The sequence below is a fragment of the Melanaphis sacchari genome, unplaced genomic scaffold (genome assembly GCF_002803265.2).
Source record: "Melanaphis sacchari strain LSU unplaced genomic scaffold, SCAv2.0 Contig23_pilon_pilon, whole genome shotgun sequence".
NCBI lineage: Eukaryota > Metazoa > Arthropoda > Insecta > Hemiptera > Aphididae > Melanaphis > Melanaphis sacchari.
In genome coordinates, this window is record NW_020271114.1 from 4884825 (window position 1) to 4909680 (window position 24856).

The 24856-nt window shown below is 24.2% G+C and overlaps 1 protein-coding gene and 1 non-coding gene across 3 annotated transcripts; both read right to left on the reverse strand.

The window, feature by feature from the left end:
- Window positions 1-1892: 1892 nt before the first annotated feature.
- On the reverse strand, window positions 1893-21457 carry LOC112594685 (condensin complex subunit 1). Of its 2 annotated transcripts, XM_025339627.1 has the most exons (26): window positions 21295-21457; window positions 21100-21237; window positions 16655-16833; window positions 16414-16574; window positions 16203-16353; window positions 15207-15473; window positions 14887-15048; window positions 14655-14825; window positions 14435-14597; window positions 13688-13850; window positions 12398-12575; window positions 10161-10436; window positions 9892-10094; window positions 8135-8260; window positions 7947-8067; window positions 7807-7885; window positions 7572-7659; window positions 7393-7498; window positions 7225-7331; window positions 7035-7149; window positions 6828-6955; window positions 6604-6743; window positions 6403-6535; window positions 4951-5306; window positions 4699-4883; window positions 1893-2311 (listed from the first exon to the last, which is right to left on the reverse strand). In XM_025339627.1, the coding sequence occupies exons 1-26, from the start codon at window positions 21410-21412 to the stop codon at window positions 2276-2278; spliced, it is 4050 nt and encodes a 1349-aa protein (XP_025195412.1). In that variant the 5' UTR covers window positions 21413-21457; the 3' UTR covers window positions 1893-2275. The 2 variants fall into 2 exon arrangements, with proteins under 2 accessions (XP_025195412.1, XP_025195411.1); XM_025339626.1 differs by lacking the exon at window positions 1893-2311 and having other exon boundaries at window positions 4415-4883.
- Window positions 2878-2949, reverse strand: Trnap-cgg. The gene has a single exon. It is a non-coding gene; the product is annotated as a tRNA-Pro (tRNA).
- Window positions 21458-24856: the final 3399 nt, after the last annotated feature.

Genomic DNA, 24856 nt, shown 5'->3' on the forward strand with positions numbered 1-24856 from the left:
TACTAGTGTCTAGTACCTATAACTGAGACTGTAAAACAATAAAAATAAGTTCATATTTCATATAGTATAAATAGATAATATTATCTCAAAAATGTCATTGCATATAGTATGTAAAATTCAAAATAATGTAATATTAGTACGTAAGTTTTTCCTCGCGATTAATGTTATTGATTTATAACAAAATAATTAACATCGTTTTCCTTCATTAAAATACGCAATTTTTACAAATTTGAACTTCTTCAAAGTTCTATAAAAAAGAATTATATTTGATCTTTATTTTACATTTTTTTTTTCAGTATGAAATACTTATGAAAAATATCTGTTATATTTTCAGATCTTAGGTAAAACAGAATTTTTTTATAAATATCTAATTACAAAATAATTTGTTATTTTTGATATTTTGACGAATTTTTATAAAATTTGAACTTAAAATTCATATAAAAAAACATTGTGCCTCTGTATTTTTAATAATAATTATGTATAGGTATAACTGATATAAGAACAACTAGGTTGAAACCTTGTATTAAATATTCAAGAACATTGACCCATCGAATAAATCATAATAAATAATTTATATTTTAATTGACATTAATAGATAAAAAGAAGAAAAATGTTCATACCTATAAATAGTTTAAAAAGTGTCAAAATATAAACATAGTACAATAAATAATAATGATAATATACACCTTTGGCAAAAATTTCAAATATCTAGATTTGGTAATTTGTTTTTTAATTAGATAGTTAGTAGGTACTACTACTAAAAAAACGAAAATTGTCACAGAGAAATAGACATATTTTTTTCAATAAAGATTAAAAACCGTATAAAAAATATTGTATTCAATTTTCAAATCTTGCGCATAAACAAACAATTCTTATGAATTTTGTCAAAGTTTCAACTTTAAAAATGTATAAAAACAACTTATGACTTTAAATTGTTAACATCTTTTAATTAGAAAATGAACATTTTACAAGGAATATATTTTCAAGCATTTTTTTATCCATTCATAAATGTTTTGTCGAAATCTATAAAAGAAAATTGAAAATTGCAATTGCTCATAAATAATATTTGAAGTTTCTACGGTTATGTTGGTATGGGATCACTTAGAAATTAAATAAATAAAGAATAAAATATGTATACGCACGTCACACACACATTTATATATATAGAACGGTACCGATATTTGGATATTTAATGGATTGACATTGACGAAGAAGCCCAAACTACTAAAGTCATAACTGAAGCAGACATCTATGTTTAAATTCATTCAAAACAGCGAAAAAAGAATGTGGCTGATGATAGTAATAAAGAGAAACCACCATCAATAAAACCGATGTAAAAAGCGCTTCTATGCAGAGAGATTCAGCAAAAAAGGCGATTTTGACATATCCGAGCAACATAAAGACTAAGGAGAAATTATTATGAAGTAGGTCGTAGAAAAGAAAAATCCAATAAACCCTGGATGGATTTTAATCAAAAAATTAATCAGGTGCCCACGTTTTTACAATATTTTACTACTTAATATATATTTGTAAATAATCAAAACGTTATCTATTAAATACACATACATTATTGTATTATTATACATTTTATTACATATAAATATATTATAGCTGAAATCTCGATAAATATTTTTTTAATTATTTTATAGTCATTCGCTTTATTGACTCATTCAGTCATTTTGTTTATGGACTCATATGACCTGGGCCTAAAATAAGTCTAATATAAGTGGCGACTATATACTATTATAATTTTATAATTTATATATAGTTTTTTTTTTTTAACTGCCCATGTATTTGGGACCCGTAATCTTTTTGAAGATAAAATCAAAATTAAATTTAAATAAAGATAAAAAATGTTACTGAAGAAATTCAAAAAAATAATGACCGACCACCGTGGGTCCAACATTCCAGTGTAATAAATACAAGACAGACACGTATGTGTACAAACGTCACTTCGGCAATATTTTATCTATTACATCAAAAAACAAGTCACTCACAAATAATTTCAATTACAAGTAATATGTAAAATATGTTATTAGTTACCTATTGGCTGCCTATTACTAATAAGACAGTAATAACTAATAAGTAATAAATAAAGTGTGAATATTGAATTTGATGTGCTAAATCGCATATTCGCATATTATTTATTCTAGTTGATTATACTACATTATAATGCGTTAAGTAAACACAAAATTTGATGGCAAAAATTGAGAATATGAAAACAATTTTAATGCGTGTTTATTGTTTACGCATTTTATTCATGTCTCATCACGATTTAAATGAACTGCATATTCAACCGTTGGCGTTTTTTCTAAAAAATTTCAAAAAATTTCAAATTTAATAATTATATATTGACAGCATAAAAATAATAATTGTTATTTGAATTATTTTAGTTTAATATTCAACTTATTCAAATGAATTGTTGTAGGTATACTTGTATACATGGATATGTCCCGTAATTACGATATAATATCTAGATAATAGGTGTGTATACTACACAGTACACGATTTATACAATGTTTAACTATCGATAAAAAAAAACTTCGGAAACTCGGGTAGTCGATCAATAACTATTGATATAATTCATTTATTACAGTTGTCAGTTTCATGGCTCATGATTTATGAAGAAATAACTCTTCTTGAATTTTAAATCTTTTTTAGCAAGTATAAATACAGAAAAAAAAGTGTTCTGATAACAATAACAAGTTAATTATTAATAGTAAAATGTTATTTGACAACTAAAGATTTATCGGAAGCGTGACTTAAAAACAACAAATCATAATTTAAGACTGTTAAGTATTTAAGTTTAAGGTTCATAACGACTGACAATAAAAACTGTTTAGAAGGGGATACATGAAAACGTGCAAAAAGTTTTACGGGCCTGTCCGGGATTTGAACCCGGGACCTCTCGCACCCGAAGCGAAAATCATACCCCTAGACCAACAGGCCGTGTTATTAAAGTTGTTGAAACTTTCTCTTTTAGACTGGATAGAACAGTATAATATGTTCTCATTAAACATAACAATGACAATTATTATTGTCATAGACTAATTTTTTACTTAAGCATGATATTATCAGGAGAATGCTTGCTGTCTTGCTAACAGCTAGTGGTTTCGATCATTAAAAATGTATGTCATTTTTCAGATTTAAAAACTAAGAAATACCATCGAGACACCATCTATTTTTCCTTGCTTTTGGTCTCGCCTAAGACAATATTTTTATTTGTAGGTAGTTCTCAACTATGATTAGTGGCAAGTAGCATTTACAGCATTGTACAAATATAAATATTTCACTAATCACTAACTTATCATACAACATCTACATTATATAGTCATCATTAATGTAGAAAATTATAATTATAATATAATTGTTTATTTTTATATATTGTATTGTGAAAAAGAATAATCAATTTAATACTGAAGTACCTATTTTTTAAATTTACATTTCTAGGGTCACATGAATATACCTACATTTAAAATTCGGTAATATTTTTATAAGTGATATACTCATATATAAGTAATATAAATAACCATGTACCTAGTTATAACTACTATTATTACTATGAAAGTAAAAAAATAGTTTATGTTACTACGCTGTACATTATTAACATACAGTAAAACCACTATTAATGGAAATTTTTAAATTCCCCGGTAAAAATGTATGCACATAATAGGAGTTATAACCTCTTAATAGTGGACGTGGATACTAAAAACTGGAACCAAAATTAAAAATTACCTCTCATAAATTGACACAATACATGTACACATCGAAAATGTTTAAGTAATAAAAATAATATATTTATCTTTTAAACATATCGTTCATATTTTATTTTATCTAAAAGGTTTTCCTATTTGAAAAATGACAAATGAATCGGTATGTGTAATATGTTTGGTTATCAGTTGTGTGCTGCACATTGTGTAAATACGTACTTAAGTTAAAATTTTTATAAACAACCTACTTTTTATTACACATTATATATATAATAAATAATAAATTAATATTTCAATATATACCAATTTCAATGTATATGTTTAAGTTGTATAACTAATGCAATATAGCGTCTCCATATAGTGGACATTTAGTAGTTTCTCACAAATGTTCAAAATGTAGATTTTCTCAATAGTGAACAACTGACTATAGTGGACATTATTTAATTCCTATGACTATACACTATATAGAGGTTTTACTGTATAATAATACAGGTACCTAATGAGTAATGAGTCTCGCTTAAAATATTTTTAAACATTTTATTCAACCCCTAAATATGTACTGTATGTATACAAATGATGATTACAATATTTTAATATTATAAAAATTATTCTTAAAAAAAATATATATATATATATATGTAAAAAATCAACAAATATTCATATTAATATAAATTATAATTCTTAACCAATTAAAACATATAACAAGGGTATACAAACAATTACCAATATATTATTAATAAATAATATTTTATTAAAGATAAGCTTTAACACTTACAAGTCCCACAAATGAAAAAATAAAAAATAAAATAAAAAAATAAATTTTTTGATGAAGTTATGTCATAATTTAGGAATTATGTCGTGTTATTCTTTTACCCAAACTTTCAAACTTATTCTGCTTTGAAGTTCGTTTAATTACATTAATTTTATCATTTTCAGTTTCACCATCTTCATTGGTATTAAAATAAAAAATCTTCTGAACATTACTTACACCACTTGTTCGAGCAATTTCCTCATCATTTTCTTCTTCTTCGCTATCATTTCCTATAAGCCTCCTTTTAACTTTGCTACGACATCTAACACTTTGTTTTGATACCAATTGTAATGGTTCAATTTCATCTTCTGAAGATTCATTGGCAATATTTATGGGTGCTTTCTTTTTTACTGTATTTAAACCTAAACATTCATAGTATAAATAAAATACTGATTAAAGTTAAACATTTTAGATATAAATAATATTTACGTTTTCCAGGGGTTTTTTGGGAAAGCGGAACAGCAAAGTCTTCATCTTTTACAATTTTTTCAATCTTACTGGTTAATTCATTTAATATTTCTTTAGTGGTTGGTTTTGCCATTTTAGAATTTGTGCTTATGAGTATATTAAAGTTATTGTAAACTTTAGGGTTTTTAAGTTTATCAGTATAATACGATATATTGTCTAAGAGCTTAGTTAGGCTTTTGTCTGTATACTTAATAAGCATCAAGCAATAAGATATATAATATTCTTGAGTATTATCACTTGATTCTTTTAGTCTTATACATAATTTGTCAACTAAAGATTCAATTTGGCGTTCTTTATTTATGAGTGAAAGTAAAAATCTAAAATGTAAAAGCATAATACTAGTATATTAGTGTATCTACACACATATGTAATTAGTAAAGCGCGAATTTTTATGTAATCTCATATTTTTTTCTTTTTACTTTTTTGGATTTTTGTTGGTTATTCTCACGAATCATAATAATTTAATTTAAATGGCGAATGTTTTTTTACTATACTTAATGGTTATTTTTTACATATTTTTACAAATTTCAAAATGTATTGCATATTAAAGCAAACATTTCAAAAAATGTATAAAATAATATTTTGTCAAGTAGAAATATTAAAAATAATTTTGTTAGCATTAAATAATAACTAAAATAAAGATAAGATAAATAATTGATTACAACATAAAATTTTTTGTCTACATTTAATCTTAATTGATCTTGCTGTGTCAGTCAGTTATCAACATACTACTCAGTCAAATTGTTTGTCGGTTAATCTATAAATCGTGAATATGCCAAAAATAAGTAGTTTGATTAGCAATAAAATTCGAGAATGGGTTTTCTCAATAAACAAAGACACAGAGATTTTCACTACTGATGGAAAAATAGTATTTTGCAATCTTTGTGGAAAATTATTGTTTGTGAGATAGTTTCAAATAAATAAACACATAAAAACAGGTACTTACAAAAATAGAAATATTTTTTTTTAATAAACCTAATTTAGCTGCCCATGTGTCTACACTTAAAAATAAGTTATCAGAAATACAATCACTTACAACTAGTTTTAGATAAGTTCTACCAATACTATTTTTTTTTTTTAAGGTTTACGTTTTGCTATGATCTCTTTTAACATACACTTATACATAAGTTTAAAAATTAACAGTTTCATAATTTTTTTAAAAAATACTTAATAAAATTTTAAAAATATATTAATTTGTTTGGTTGATTTTTTTAAATCTTTTTTTTTTTTATCAAGTAATTATTATAAGTTGTTTAATTTGTGAATTTTAAATAAATAAAAAAAAAAAAAAAATGCTTGCATATTTTCATGATTTTTACTGCATATTAAATGGAATATTTTGATACTTTCTAGTGCATAAAAATCCGCGTTCTAGTAATTAAATATAATATATAATATGTATAAATACACTACTTCATGATTAACTGAAAATCATCCTCGGGTATCAAATCTTCAGGATTGGACAAGGTCGAAATAATATCGGATAAAACATTGTAAAGAGTGTTTCCCTTTTCTGCAATAACTCCGAAAAATTGTCTTGCAGTGTCTATAAGACAATCAATATTAAAATTTATTTAAATAATAATTAAATAACTAAAACTGTTATAAACATACAATTAATATTTTCATCTTCATCGACAAGTAGTTTGGCAATACCAGCAATTTGTCCTCTAACTTTTATTATTTCTTGACGTATAAGATTTATAATAGTCATTAAAGTACTATAGCGAACTTGATTACATTTATCGTGTAACCTTAAATTTGTTTAACATTTAAATATTAAAATATTTAAAACTAAATTTTGTTATTTTTAATAAGATTTTATTATTTAACTTTACCTTGCATAAAGTTTATCAGTACAGGGTTCCAACAAATTTGGATGCCTGAAAACCAACCAACCAAACCCAGATACGAGATCAATTACTGTTTCTAAGTTCTTTGAATTTTCCATTAGATTTAAAAACATCTATAAAAAAAATAATATATTTTGTGTTATATTATGTTATTTAAATATTATACATAATTTATATAAATAAAAACCAAACCGGTAAATGTTTGTGGCAAAATGAAGAAGAAATCAACATAAACTTAAGTAAAGAAATAATAGCATTTGCTTTTAAGTCTGGATGATTTGAACTACATGCTTTTATTATATGTTTTCTGTAAAAACAAAAAAAAAAATTAAAAAATATTTACATAAAATTATAAATTAAATATAACATATTTAATTCTTACGAAAAATGAGTAAAAATTCCACTTCCATATAAAAGTTGTTTATCACATATTTGTCGAATTTGATCATTAATAGCCTCTATTTCAGCCGCTTCAGAATCATGTACATTCTATAAAAAAAAAGAATGTATATAGAACAAAAGTAGTAATGACACAAAAATGTATGCATACTTCATCTTCTTTAGCTTTGTCCATTTTTAATTTTTTAGCTTGGTATTTAGCTCTCACATCATGAATTAATTCCTTTGCAACATAATTTTCTAAATGATCATACTGCCTAATAAATAATAAAAAATAAAAAATGTGATTTAAACATAATATATTAATAATAGCAACAAAAAAAAATTTACTGTAATGCAATGTGACCAATTATAAAAATAAATTTTGCAAATGTAACAGTGTTAAATTGAACATAATCATCCTTCTGCTGAGAAGAATCTAAAAAATAAGTTATTTACAAAATTAAATAATGATATTTTTAAAGATAATTTATGATAAATAGGTTCAAGTGAAAAAATAATATTTTTTTGAATGGGTAAAAATAATAAGTTATACAGTATTTAAAATTTAAAATTATTTATTTACTATTTTTGTTATTTATTGTCATAGAAGAATACAATTTTCCAATCAACATCATACAAGTAGCATCTGGTTGAGTTGTCAACTAAAACATAAACACATTTACAGTGATCTTTTTTTTACTGTAAATAACATACAAAACATACTTTATAAACTATATTAACAGCATTTGAAGCAACGTCATTGAATAATTGAATATCACTTTGATTGAAACATTTATATACTACATCAAATACTTTTTGAACTAGTTCATGATTTTCAGTAAATCTAGTTACATAAAATATATTTGAAATTAAATATTTTTATTACAATAAAAATAATTTATCTAAATCACCTTTTAAAATCTTCTTGAGCAATAGATTCCAATATTTGACAAGAATAAATAAATAATTGATAATTGTCACATATTCCATAGTGGAGAAGACTTTCTAAGTTCCCCATTGCAATAGAAGGCTGTGCACTGAAACAAAACAGTAAAAAGTGTTATAAAATGTAAAATTCAATAATAGTTTAAAAATCAATTACTTTAACATAGACTAAGAATAATAATCATAACTAATGAATAATGATCATATTTTTATTTTAGATAAGCATATCAACATTTTTAATTTTAGAATAGCAAAATCTGATACAATCAAAGAAAATATTAAATTGTAATAAAGAATAGTATTATAATACATAGTTAATTTTGTTTCTTAGTTCCATAATAAATTTAATGAGTAAGGCTTGGAACTTAATATACTTAAAAAGTACTAAATATGTATAAACTATCTGCTTATAATAGTAAAAATATGCACTTATTTTTTTTCTACTTGTAATTTTTTAAATACAAATATTTTATTGAAAAATATTTTAATAGTTTATAATTTGCGCTTAATATTTATTAAAAAAAAAAAATAAAAAATTATATGTTAACTAAGGATTTGAAAAACATGATACAATAAAAGCTAGTGAAAATCTTCAAAATAAATAAACATTATAAAGTATTTTATTTTTTTACTGTCAAATTTTCAAATTGCATCATAGACATAGACCTAGATAAGTTATCCTAAAACCAAGATATTCCTATAAACTGTATTTTATATTTGTTGATTTTTTTTCATGGATGAAGTTATTGACTGTGCATTTATTAATATTCGGTAATCTAAGAAACAACAAAACCTAATAAAGCCATATTTATATAATAGGTTTAGACGGTTTAGTTAGAGTTACCATTGATTGTTGTAATAGTTAAGGGTTGGTGAGAAAAAAAAATGTACACACAAAACAATGCTAACTAATCAGCTAGTACTAAAGGTATTTAAAAATGATTCAACTGATTTTAAAAATTCATATTTACTGTGAAATATTAATAATTATAAGTTGAATAAATTTTTAAGTTAAAAATTACATAAAGTTATATGATAATGTTTATAAATGTTCAATATAACCCATATTAATTGCATGGCATATGTCTAAGCGATAATGAAATGCCTTATAAGCCTATTGATGTATATCGATCTAAATTAAGTTTATGGCATCCATGATAAAACTTTTCAGTTCATCAAGATCTGTTGGAAAGGGAGATACATAAACAATTGTGCCGTATGTACCTCAAAAAAAAAAAAAAAAAATCACAATCTGTAAGATCTGAAATACGAGTAACTAAAAGTCAAGTGCCATTTCATGAACACAGTTACAACCAAATCATTGATATTATATCTTTATTGACTCATGTAATACTCAATGAAACCTACCAGTAGTAAAAAAAAAAAAAAAAATGAAAATGTCTTTCAAAGGGTAGGTGATTTGTTCACAGCAAACTACAAGTTCAAAATTTATTTAATAATGAATCATATTAAATCCTAAAATATGCAAATACACCAAACATTTATACATTTTATAAATATAAGGTCTTATCTCACAGGACAGCACATTCTTTTGAAGTATATTAAAATATAAAAAATTAAAAATTAAAATATACAATATCATTTTTTTTTTTTTTTTTTTTTTACATTTGTTTATAAATATAATAATCACAAAAAGTAATTGAAACAAAAATAATTATAAGCTAAAAGGTTAGTTTTAAAAATGTAACTGTATTAATAGTACCTGGCAATCAAAGACAAAATAAGAGCAGCAACTACTTGATCTTCATCAGAAATATCTTTAGATTTAGTGAACCATGCCCATAACACCATAATGCAATCATCATCTAGTGTTTTATTTTTTATCCATTCATTTAGTAAAGTTTTAAATGCTCTTCTATTAGTAACATTTAATGTTTTTACTAAACTCACAAGTTTGATCATAATCTAAAAATAAATAATTATTGTAAACCATTGTTGAAAAAATAAAATAAGTATTATATTTTTCATTACAGTTTCGGGCCGTGTAGTAGAAGAGTCCTTGTCTTCTTCGATATTCAAATATATTGATTTATAAGAATTCATCATAGCTTCTTTAATATTAGAATCAGATGAAAATATCAATGTTAACATAGCATCAACTCCAGCTTGAGTATGTGGTACACCAAATTTATAAGCTGTTGTAAAAAAGTCAATAGCTTCTAATGATTCTGATGAAGTATTACCAAACATCAATTGACTTATGGTGTTTAACGCTTTTTTAATAATATGTAAATACTCGGCACAATCCTAAAATTAAATTTATTTACTTAGAATACAATTTTTCATGATTTAAGTAATACAATATATTAAAAATTAAGAAATATTTAATGATTTTTAATTTTTTTCTTTGTACACAAACATTTTAGTTAATATTATTTGAGTTTCAATGAAACACAAAATGCATTAACATTAGAGCACATATAAACATAAACAATATTAACTGAAACATGTTCATATGATACATGTAGCAGTAGAAAGAGACTATGACACTGATTAAAATAAAATTTTTCTCAATTAAAAATAGAACTATATACTTGACAATTATCAATAACAGTAGATTCTATTTTATAGGATTATTATTTAATTAAGACGATCTTTTAATCAAAAGTTGGGACAATTTTTTATTACCAAAATAAATAAATTATAATAGTATAAATGTTTTCCACTTATCTGGGCCACAAATTTGACTATAAAAGAAAAATGTAGATGTATGACAAATAAATAGCAGAAATTTGCTACTAATATAAATTATTCATAGATTATAAGGTTTAAATGTTTTTATAATTATTAAATAGCTTAATATAATAAAATAAAATTAATTCATAAATTTATAAAAGGTGAGCAGGGGAGAGGACTTTATGAAGATATAGAATGAGGTTATGAGGATAGCCAACCCCACATATAGTTGGGAGTAAAGAGTGAAGGAAAAAAGATATAATTTTTTAGGAAATGTTGGAAAATAATATTATAATGATAGTAATCTGTCTAACTGAAATATAATTAATTTATAATTTATAAAATAATATAAAATATAAATTATTTTAAAATCAAAAGTTAATTTTCCCTAAAAATATTAAAGTTTTTAGAAATATTATTTTCATAAAATTAATAGTCATCATTAAAGTTAGGATGTTGATGACTTTTACATTTTTTTCACTTTGATTCTATATAATGCTATCTAAGCTAAAAATTTGTTTCGTGTTCCCTTGATTCAGAATATTCTAGTTTTATTTTGCATTTTTAGCCTATAAATGCATTTTTTTATTTTTAAACATTATTTTTTAACTTTTTTAAGTTATTTTTTTTGTTTTATAGGTTATTTTTTGTAGTTTTTGTTCAATGTGGGGGCATTTATCTCAAATTTTAGATTTTAAAGAAAATTTATATAATATTTTAAATAAAATTTTAGCATTATTATTGTAAATAAATTTATCTTGTACTGATAAGATTTTCTATTTGAATGTTAAACATTGAAAACATTAGATATATTTTAATTGTATAATGCAACAATGCAATATGAATACTAATGAGAATATTTTTAATATAATTTTTTTTACTTTTATTATACTTTTTAATTTTATATAATGCTTAAAATCTATTGTTTATTAATATAATAATTCATATTTTAAATTACTCTGACATCCATTATCACACCCATATCTCTAAAAAAAATTATTATTTATAAATAAATATTTTTCACTTATTTAATTAGGATTTTTAGATAATTTTTTTGAAGTTTTTAGGGCATTTTTGTGTGTTTTAAGGTCATCAACATCCTCTAGTTATCACAAAGCAACATTAAAAAAAAATCTAATTTTTTAATTTAAAAATTTTTGAATATTTAACTTTTGTGAAAAACAGCTTATTTTTTATTTCAGATTCTGGAGCAATATTTTTTTTTAGAGCATTTTTTTAATATATATATATAAAAACAAATGATGAATGAATATTTATAAATTAACTACATTTTACTAATTAACTAAACCAATTAATATAAATGTTTCGAAAATGTTAATACTTTTTAAGAAAATTAGTACCTACTTACATTTAAAGAAATCACTTTGTACATAAAATAATATTTTAAAGAATTTAAATATACACTAAATTTTTCTAATATTTTATTGGTTAATCAGATATGGTTTTACCATACTAAAGAATGGCTGTAATAATTAATCGATTAATCAAAAATAAATATATTAGATAAATACCTGCAAGTATGTAATTTTAGATTCTGTTGAGAAAATAAGAAAATGTAATTCTTCTACATTCATATTTTGCAAATCTTCCATGTTGCTAGATTCTGTTGTTAACATTATATTTTTGTAATACCAAATATTTTTTAATACAAAAAAATATTTTTTTGATAAATCATTTTCATCTTCCATTCTGAAATTAAAAAATTTTAGAATATTTAATTTAACAACATCAAAAAGGTAGAAAAATGAGTATTGTTTTGCTATACATTAGGTGTCAATTAAGTCACTATAATGGATATGCTAAATTTTAATTCAATGATATACCTTTGATCATGAAAAACAATTTCGAATAGAAACAGTCCATTATTAAAACAATGTTTATGATTGATTTATTAATAATTTTACTTTTGTATACAAATGAGGTATTATTGAATTCAAATTTAATATATTTATTACAAAACCCACTTGACACCTAATATACAACAAAGCAGTACCCACTTGCCCAACTTTTTTTTTTTTTTTTGGTAATCATAAAAATAAATTTATTTATAAATACAATAATAGGTACATATAATAATATGAATATTGTAGTATCCATAAAGCATTGGTAGGAAAAAAATCATACATGAAATATATCCTGTTAGAATTATTAATGATTGTGAAAAAATTGTTTTTATGCAGTAAAGGTAATACAACTCATGACAATTAGATATATAATAACATATATTTAAAAAAAAATATTTTGGAAAATTTTATTAACTTTTAAATACTATAGAAAATGCTAGAACTCATTTCTATTGGATACTATTGGATACAAAATACTTAAAAATATGTTCTGAAATATTTAAAAATCAAGTTAAATTTTGAACAGGTTGATTTTATCTTGACTAAACCAAAACTATTATGATTCTATTTATGGTTTAATCATTTTATTAATTTAAGAGTGATATCAAACAAATTTTTAAATTGAAAATTATAAAGTACCTTTTTGAATCTATTAAAAAGCAAAAAAATGTATTTTTGAAAGATAATAAAAAGTTACATTTTCAATACAAATCATATTTCCGAAGCTGAAAAAACTACCAATATGCCAATGCACATTACTTTTACAGTAATACATTTAAAACAAACCATTGTTGTCAGTGAAGAAATTTTCAAGTTTATTTTTTAAATAATAGTATTTTTAGGTTTATATATTTTTTTTTTTTTTTTTAATAAAAATCATAGAGTAATATTACACTATAGTATAAATTAATTCTATTAAACAGTTATAAATATATATAAATAATTAATACTACATACTGAAATAATAGTTCATCCTTAAATGTTTTTCCTCCACGTAATACATATTTTAAAGCCGACTTAAATTTGCGGGAAGTAATATAACTTTTTATCTTCATCAAAACATCAGATAACTCCATATCCTTTAATATTTCAACTTCACCAAAAATATCAACGTTTGAATCTAAAAACCATATTTAGTTTTATATTTTAGTAGAAATACGAATTAAAACTATATAATAATAATTACTCAAATTTACAAAAGAATATTTAATTTAATTATTAATCATTAGCAAAAAATGAATAAGTAAATTTAAGTTCATTAGCATTAATCAAAGACTGATAAAAAAGTTCAATGTATGTATATCATAAATTTATAAATAATTAAAAATAAAATACTAAAACACTTAAAACCATATTTATTTTAATACATAGAATATAAAGTATAAACTCTATCATTATAATTTAGATAGTTTAAAGTTTTAATTTGTATTGATATTATTTAGAAATAAAACTATTTGAAAAATGATTCAAATGTGTTGAAACTAAAAGCTATATTAACCTTTAGTAACATGTGTGGTATTAAACCATATATTTACATACACGGAGTAAAATTTTTCTATTTAAATCATAATATTTTATTTTTTTAATAACATTTTATTAATTATCAAGCACTATTATGTGTAAATTACCCCGAGTGTGTGACCAAAGGTTAAAAACAATACTTTCTTATAATTTATTTTTTATAATAGAAGTAATTAAACATACCTTCAAAAGTTTCCTCTAAAAATAATTTTAGAGGTGTCTCAATTGATGACCACATATCTTCTTTGTCAATTTCATTATCTATTTTAACTTTAAGCATTCTTTTCATATATTTTAAAGTAAGGTTTTCTTCTTTTAATTTATCGTGTAGTTTGTTTTCTGTAAACTATTATTAACTTATTAGTATATTAATTTACATAAATATTTGTTTTAATTGTTTTACATCACAACTATATGGGTTTAATTTGATTAATGTTTTGATTAGTTGAATAGCACTTTTTGTAACATATGAACTTTTGTCATGTAGTTTTTCCTCAGCACAATTTAGTATTACCCCATACATCTGTTTAGGTAAACAGTCTTCATTTATTATGGCTGTAAACAATTGTAATACCTAGAAATTTTTAGATTAAAAAAAAATTTATAAATTTAAAAATGTAAATTTTAGTACTTACCTTAGACCTGACAAACGCATTTACATCTAATAGGTGATCTTGCATAATTATTATATAATCGTCTCTTGTTTTTCTTTCAAGCTCATTTAATTCATCATTATTTAAAACATGAATTATCAATTCTTTCAAAACACTCAAGACACAAATTCTCATACTATATGGCTAAAATAAAAGTTTAAATAATCTAAGTTTAAAAAAAATAGGTAAGTAAATGGGTATCACACACATCATTATATAATCAATACATTAATCATTCTATTCTAAAATTGACTGATAATTAATAAATATTCACTAAATCATAAACAACATATACTACTTACATCAGATTCTAAGCATGGCAACAAATGGTCAATATTTGGTAATAACAATTGAGGGCAGTGTTTGGCAATTTCCACAAGAAAAGCACAACAAGATTTGCCACCAGTTATTTCCTGATTATTGATTTCTTTTATACCTTCTACTTCTCCAGTTTCTGCGATTTCTTTAACAATTAGTTCAATTAATGAAGATCGGTTATTTCCAGATTCAATTACTTGTATAACAATTTTAGCCAGAGGTAATGATAAATGTTCATATAATTTCAGCAGCTAAATAAATATAAATTTTATTAATCAACAAAAAATTAAAAACAGGAAAATATATTATTAGTATTAAAACACTACTTATTTACAATTTATAAAAAATATAAATTTCAGTTTTATTTTTAAAAACTAGAAGATCTATTATATAATCAGAATTTGTAAAAACACATACATTGTATGAGAGTACTAGCTGAATTACCCAGCTTCGCCAGTATATATTTTTATTGATGAATTTCTTTGAACAATTCATATCTACACGCCGCACGGCCGGTATGGGTATAAGTTACAGGTAGCGGAAACCTTACGGTTGGCCCGCCATGCCGCACGATACATATTAATTAATGAATAATTTAAATTATTAATAAGTCTACTTAAACGCAACATTTTTTAAAACCCTTTCTTATTGTATGGTGAAAGTATTAGAAGAACCATTATTCCAAATTTCAAATTCGTAGGTTGAGACGGTTGAGTAGTTTTTGAGATACAGCGATCAGTGAGTGAGGTATTTGGATTTTATATGTATAGATTTAATTGAATTGTATTATTTAAGTTTGAGTTAACTAGATTAAATTATAAATAGAATCCAATTGAACTTTAGTTTGATAAGTTAAATAAGTTAAAATTTTAAATTATATGAATACTCAATTTTTAATAGCACGCATATAATAATATAAAAAGTTTAATAAAAAAACAAATACAAAAATCATTCAAGATTATTAACATAAACAAGCTTACTTGAACCACTTTTATTTTAAATTGTTGTGCATGGTCATAGTCAGTAATAAGTATTTCTAGAATTTGCATAATACTGTCACGAAGTGATTTAGTTCGCACAAAAGCAATACTAGGATTTTCCAACTGAATGTAACAACAAGAAGCAATATACCTAAAAATACAAAATAATAATAATTGTCTGAGGAAAATTATAATAATTCATTATACTTACGATACAAAAGTATGATCAATATAAGGAGGATCATACAATTGAGTAATGTTATTAGATATAATACTGTTAATTGCTTTCAACCCAATATTCAATTTATCTTCCCAATTCCAATCATAATCAGAAGTATGTTTTTGAATCATGTCCTGCTTTTTATTTCTACCCTGAAAAAATTTAATGTTATAATAAACAGTACAAAAGTATTAGTTTATAAAAAATAAATTATTTGGAAAAATTATAATACTTTTGTTTCAAGAAGTAATAGTTTATAATCAGTATCAAATTTTGTGTTGAAACTATGAACAAACTCAACAAAGACATAAATATTCATTTTTATGATATTTGTTAACTGATATTTTAAATCTGATGGCATGTCTTCAATTTCTCCATAACTTGAGAAAAATGATGAAATAATATTTAAACCTAAAAATATAAAATGGATTTTTTAGTAATAGTCATAACTTATTCATAAATATAAATCTTAATTAATCATATACATTAAAAAATTAAATAATAAGTTTAACTTAAATACAATATATCTTAAATATATTACTTTCAAACAAAACAAAAACTCCAAACAAGAAAATTTATATATTACAAGATTTAAATAATTATTATATAAACATAACATTGTTTCTTTAATATGTAATTGTATTTGATATTATAAAATAAAAATGTATTTATATAACAACTTTAATTGACTCAATATCTAACTTAACCTAATCAAATAATTTGTTGGGTTAGTAAACAAAATTAATAAAATCTAGAGATTTTTTTGTATGTATTGCTTACAAAATAGATATGCAAAATTGGTTTTATAGTAAGAATTAAGTTACTTTCTTATAGGCTTACAATAGCTGACATAACTTAATTATAAGTTAATCAACAGTAAGTATGGTAGAATGCCCAGAATTATTAAACCTTTAGTTTAACTAAATAAATTAAAAAATATATAAAACTATAATAATTTGTTTTTTATTCAAATAACTATGTACATTTTTTGATAAATTATATATATACATATATATATATATATTTTTTTATTAAACTTATTTTTAGTTGTTAATATTTAAATACTAGAAATTGAATTTGATAGTATTTATTGTTTTATAAATACAATTTTAAGTTGATTTTTTTAAAGACATTGAACAAACATTTTAGAAAAAAGATTAAAAATGACTATTTATTGAATACATGAAAATATAAATTATTACTAGAAATTTATAAATAATTTAATTTTTAACACAAATTAATAAGAATTTTTTTTATTTCAACTAGGTATCAAAGTATTATATTTTTTCAACATTTTTAGTTTATTATTTGAATATAACTTTATAAAAATTTTAGACTCTTTTCTAAGTTCAATCAAATTATTTGAAAAACTTCTAAAGATTTAAATTTGGTAAACATTTAAATATATCTATTGGGGCTTTTTATAAATTACTTAAATATATTTTTAAATTTGTATGAATTTTTATGTTGAATGATGTAGGCTATCAACCATAAAATATTTAAATATAACATAAGAAAAAAATAATATTAAATTTTGCATGTCAACTAAAATTTAGGAAAACAAGTGTTCCTATTTATTGTACAATCAATTATTTATAAATATAATATAATGGTAAAAGTATAGTCAAACTGGTCTAACAATATCTGCATTCAATCAGATGCATTCAGAAATTTACAATTAACTTAATGATAAAATAAAAAACACTCAGAAATATAGTCAAGAGTTATTTTTGGTAAACTTATTTTGGTCATATTTATTTTAAAAATATTATAACTACAGTAAAACTCCGATTATCCAAACGACGTATACCCGGATCCCTATTTTTGGATTTATGCGTATACCTTATAGAAAATTTGTCTATTATGGATTTGTGCCAACTGAAAATGCATACAATATGGGTATGCGCAAGCTTTTAGTTTATCATCAGTTATAATTAATATCACAGTATAAAATAAATAATAATAATATTATATTAATATACAATTACTCATATTATTTTATTATGTACACTATTACACTGTCCAAAAATAGCCTTGACCCCGTATGAATTTCGGAATTCGGAAAATGCCGAGTGTGTATACTGTTTAGTGTAAATATCAAATATTAGCATCAATATCATGTAAATTTAAAATGTATGCGAATAATGGATATTTCATTGAATTTTACGCTATCAGAATACTACTCAATTCAAACCAAATCTACCTATTTACATTCTGTTTATCACTAAAATCACAATTTTGGTTTTAAATAAAAAAAAATTCACAATTATGTAAATATTTGTTGGATAAAGTAAATAAATTTAAAAATTAAAAAAAATAAATTTCTGAAGTGTTCCAGTTTAGTTATTTACTTTAATACATATTTACTAAAAAAATTAAGTGTTTGTAATAAAATATGAAGATTATTAAATATTAAATACTATTATAAGCGTTAAGATATTTCGAGCGAAGCAAGAAACTTTTTTTAAGTATACCTATTAAACTACTTTTAGGTGCATATACCTAGAGTTGCCAGATTTTAAAATCACCAAACCAGGACATCATATTGAATACCTAATCCTTTTTTTTTAAGCTTTTTTAAAAAAAAGACAAATAAACCTGACGTGTCGATAACATAATATGATAAAGATTAATGATACTGTTACCATGTGTCTATGTACCTACAATATTATTTTATATTTTATTATTAAATAATACAATATCAAAGTTATTTTCTCTTGGCTTCCATTAACCGGAACAAAATTAATAACTGGCAGGGACACCAGGACATGCTGTTAAAATCGGGATAAATGGCCAAGTCTGCGTATATCCATAAATGTATTTACCAATACACCACTGGTCGTTCCTTACAATTGTAGATTAGATAAAAAATAAAACATTGTGTTAAAATAGTCATTTTCAGAGGTAAAATCACGTTCACTGAAAACAAACAAAACGGTATCAAAAAATGATTTTAGAGCAAAAATACTAATAACGAAATTTATAGACAACAATATTTAGGGAAGAACCTCATCGGTTTTTTGTTTTTTTTTGAAATATTAAGTACCTATCTCGGTTGTTGTATACGTTTAACTTTGGGCATAACATCCTCTTAATAGATATTATTTGTTATAGTAAATCAGTAAATCTAATCATCATACAATTCAGTCTATTAATCGTAATACGAGTGAATTTCAGTGTTACAATGTTGTCCAATAGAAAACTTGTAGTGCATACTATGAAAGAAAATGTGGATATTATTGGGTAAATATATCCATACAATTAAATACATTTTGATATGTCATATGTCAATCATCCGGGTATTTGCTTATTCAGACCACCCATGACTTTTATTGATCTGGATAATCAGAGTTCTGCTGTATATACTTTATATATCCACAAATCATATTTTCATATGGTTCTATAAGTCCTATTTAGTCCTTTTATTTTTATCCTATTTTATAAATATGTGACAAATTCAATTGAGAACATGTAAAACATGCAAAAGTCATACTTGAATAAAAATTAAAACACTACTTTAAATAAAATAATGGTAGCACTTGTAGACACTAATAGAGGGTGATTTTTTTTTTTATCATGAATCACTCATTATATAAAAAACTATGAATTTTTTGAAAATATTTCTTTTAAATAATTCACAGTAAAAATAAAACAACATTTAATTTTTTTTTTTAATGATATTAGTTTTTGAAATAATGAGTGGTTAATGAAAATAATCACCTTGTACATATATCTATTAAGCTTTTGACTTAAATATTTGTATGCCTTAAAATAGATATACTTGAAATTTCATATTTTTTAAAACAATCAAAACTACCAAATACGAATTAAAATACTTAAATATTGATAACTAAAAATAAATACTTATAACTTTATCAAAAAAATTGTACAAATCAAATGACAAAAAAAACTCAAAACTAAAAACTTATGTACATAACACTTATGTCTTTTTGCAATCTTCAATTTTTTTGTTAAAAATTTGTACGTCATTATTAAAAGAATTACAATCAAGCATTTACAATTTTCATAACATAGCTTCAAAAGCTATGTTTTTACTTTTAGTAAACAAGTCCTCAGACTTCTCATTAGATAATGTGGTTCAATGTTTCCCAACCAATGGATCGCAAATAAAAGTTGCATCACAAAATATTTTTAATGGAATGTTATTTTTAAATTAATAACAAGGAAATAAAAACTCATTTTAACTTAAAAATAATCTTTATATTTAAGAAAAACAAAATATTCATGATTCTGTATTGTGTTATATTAAAATTAAATGATAACATTTCTTATAATAAAAAGTGTTATTAATATTACTATATTATGGCATAAGAATTCGGCTTTTTTATGGTAGGGAGTTGCCTATTCAATAAAAAGTAAATTTATGAGCCACTGAAACAAAAAAAATTGAGAATAACTGGTATAGGAAAACATTTGAGTTAAAAAATAATAGCTACCTAGTATTAATAAAACAAGATTAGTATTATACTGAAAACAATAATAATTTAAATGATATCTTTGTTTAAAAGAGTAGATCTGACATGTCTAAACTGAATTTAACAAATATAACATATTATATAGGTTTATAATAATATTAACTAGGTAATAGGTATCTTAAAAATATTTCTACTCAATATAAAACTAATGACAAATTAATATAAGTATAATTTAACTTACTCTTAACAAGAATATTTTCATAAACATAATGTAAGTCTTGATAGTCAATCTGATCAATAAACTCAATCACTGAAAAGAGTTTATCAAAATTTTTAAATATAAACTGTGCACCTTCTGAATTTAATTCTTCGTGACATGCTAAAAAGTTAAAAACAAATAAATTAATATTCAAATTATTTCTGTAAAATGTCTCACCTTTTATAGATTTTTTCAATTCTTTGGGTTTTAATAGCTTTTCAACCCTATACTCTGTAGAAGAGGGTGTTAGCAATTTATTTCGATCAGTATAAATAAAAAAATCTTTACACGCCATTGAGCATGAGTTTTTAAACTAATGAAAACACAGTAATTGTTTCAATAAAAGTACTATATATTTTTACTATATTATAGTCAAATTTGTGATGTTAATAATTGTTTTGTATTTAGTTTTAGTGTTTACACAATGTTTACATTAAAAAACCGCCATATTTCATTATCAAATATAACAGTCGAACATCGAGTCCAAGCGGTTTAACATAATCAAAATATATTTCCCACAATTCAATTGCATGCCGCATGGGTGGATGGCATGGAAGACAATTTATAGATAATACTATCTACAGCCATACTCTTTAGTGTTATTGATAAGATCAAATTTCCCATCGGTAGGCAATCTCTAGACTGTAAAGTATAAAGTAATTTTACATTTTACTACAGAACAACAGGCTCCATATTAACCGATTGACTCTATATAAATCAATACAATATCAAATGTATTAAACCTGATTATCAGGCCTTTTTTATTTTTTTCAGATAACACATGGCCATAAGGCGCCTTTGAAAAAATAAATTGTAAATGTTTTCATTACCTATTCGGTTGGATGGCTATGAAAATTGTAGAATAATCATGATTAATAGATTTGTATTTTAACAGTTCAGTATTTATAAATTTAACATAGTAACTGTTTTAATTCAATCACATAATAAAACTTTTTTTATCTTATTTAAATAAAAATGTTTATTAGAAATATCAAATTCAATATTGAAAAAAATCTTTCACTGGGGTTCTGGTTTATATTCGGTGTTTAAAAAAGTAAAATTAATCTGTACAAATCAATTTAACTATTAAAATTACAATGTTGTAACGAATGATACTTAAAAACTTTCAAAAATTCTAATTTAGTTTGAAGATATAAAAATGTTATAAACAAAAGATTATTATTTATCAAATATTGTAATATTCTTAATATTATGCGTCGTAAATAATGTAGAAACTAAAAGATATCTTGCAAACACATTTTCAGAAGTAAAAAGTATTTATATTGATAAACAATAATACATTTATTAAACAACCGATGTTCACTTTGTTCACCTTCGACTAACATTCTCAAATCCAAGCATAAGAGCGTTCTTAGAAGTTTTTTATAAACGTAGTGCAAGTACTTGTGGCGTAGGCGTGGCGAGGGGGGGGGCAAGTACGCTCCTCCTGCACTTTAAACTAAATTCTATTACTCATACTAAACGTATACATTTTACTATAAAATCAAAAAAGCAACAACAAAAAGAGTTATCAACTGCCACCCTCTTGATTGAAATCCTATCATCCTAGCTGTGCTCATAACCTAAGGTAACAGTCAAAATAAAGGAAAAATGTATAAGATTTTGACAATTTTACGATTTGATTCGTACGATGAGTTGCCTATTATATAACCGCTTGTGCATGACCGTTCAATTCTTCGCCATTATAACAATAATTCGGAAACCGAATGTTGTGGAGTCTGTGTGGTAGTCTTACTTTGGGCTAGATTACCAACCACGAGCTGAGACCTAAAATATTCGGAGTCCTGTAGATTTAAGATAAATGTAAGAACATAAGATAAAACTAAATAAAAATAATGATAATAGTTAAAAAAAACTCATAACACAATAATGATGGATGTATTAAGAATTTTGCGTATTAAATAAAACGAAGTTAGTGCCAAAAAAATGAGCGTGAAACGTAGTCTGAAAAAGTATGAAAATAATGAATTATTATGTTTAGAACGTAAAAGCATTGATTATTCTATAATCAATGGTAAAAGAAAACACATATTCATTTCATAAACACATGTAGGTATGTATTGATATCAATAAATTCAAAAACCACTGGGCTTCTCTAGATGGTTAATAGGAAATAATAAATATGATTATTAAATTATATACATACATGATACTAATCAGGGGCGTACCCAAGGGAGGTTTCCTGGTATAGACCCCCCATTGATTAATTGAATGCTAAAAGTACAAACAACAGATTGTACAATATAGTTTAATTGATATTTTATATCGTAAATGTATAATGTATATTATAATAAAATATCAAATAGAATGGGCCACTGTGCCAGACGGCAGTACGTTCTCCGATCACCATTACAATATGCATGTATATGCAATGCACTGCTTATCGGTCTCCCATGTTCGGTTGTGTAATAACTAATAACACAAAAATAAGAGAAATTAAAAGTATAAATAAAGAAGTTAAAAGTAAGGGGAGATGCGGCCGGACTGACACAAGGGACTCAAGCCTTGTATGTAAGTCCGTTACTTGTTCTCGTGTTATTGCCTTCCTCCTGTTCTTCGGAAGGTTCTCGAGATCGTGATTCGAGAATATAATCAAATACATCGTTATGTAAATTAGATGGTAAAAGAATCTATACTAACAATAAGTATTTTGGGCATGCACCTTACCTGGTTCGCCGCAGTGAATACCTGTAGTACGTTCCTCGGAGAAGGATGCAAGGTGATACAATTTACGATACGACTTAAGAAAAACTTAAGTTTAAGTAAGAAAAACAACTCTGATTTAACTTATAAAAATGGAAGTTCAGCTGTCGCTCGCAGAATCTTGTGGTGTGAGGTGTATGGTGGTTTTTGAGTAGAGCTCCTGCTCGCTTGTCTGGTGCGCCTGCACTTGTAATTTTGTCGGTGCTCATGCACTCGATAGTTTGGTTGGTGTTCATGCGCTGGCGAGAGAAGACGACGTGGTCAAGACAGCCAGGGTCGCAGGTGGCTCCAATAAAGGCCTCCACGTCCTTAGAGAATTCGGCTTTCTCTCCAACGACGGAGAGCCTCATTGGACCATCCAATGTCTCTGGCGGAACACGAAAATAAATCACACGCTTTGCGCCATATTGTCACAATAACGTGTGAGTTCCTACTTGACCAAACAATGTAAATCGTTTCTCTCATCAGTGATCAATAGGGGTTATTGGTTTTTATTGAGGGCTATCTGCGTGCGACAACTTTACCGTTATTTATTTAATGAAATAATAAAATGTACAATAAATTATGTGTGAGCATATCATTACAGTTGGCAAAACGTAACAAATCATAAATATTTATAATTAATCACATAAAAATGTGGACCTCTTTGAAAAATTTCAGGGTACGCCCTTGATACCAATTACACCAAGGGACCAGATATCCGTCGATATGCAATGGTTCATCACATCATGATACTTCCCAATGGACTTCTCCGGGGACGAATTTAACTGGTACGTTACTCTATAGCAGTGATTTTCAACCGGTGTCGGTGTGTCGCGGCACACCAGTGTGCCGCGAGCGCCATTGAAGTGTGCCGCGATAAATCTATTAATGGAGTTAATTTTGTATATATATTATATATTATATATAAAAATATATGCTTCACGTATTATATGAATTGGTGTGCCACAAAAATTTTGTAGAAGTGTGCTACATTGTTAAAGAGGTTGAAAACCACTGCTCTATAGTGATAAAA

Coding starts and splice junctions, on each gene's coding strand:
- LOC112594685 (XM_025339626.1), bottom strand. CDS start 21,412: ATGGCGTGTAAAGATTTTTTTATTTATACTGATCGAAATAAATTGCTA. Junction 7,499..7,571: donor ATTGGTCACATTGCATTACA/GTAAATTTTTTT, acceptor ATTATTTATTAG/GCAGTATGATCATTTAGAAA. Junction 7,332..7,392: donor ACAAAGCTAAAGAAGATGAA/GTATGCATACAT, acceptor TTTTTTTTATAG/AATGTACATGATTCTGAAGC.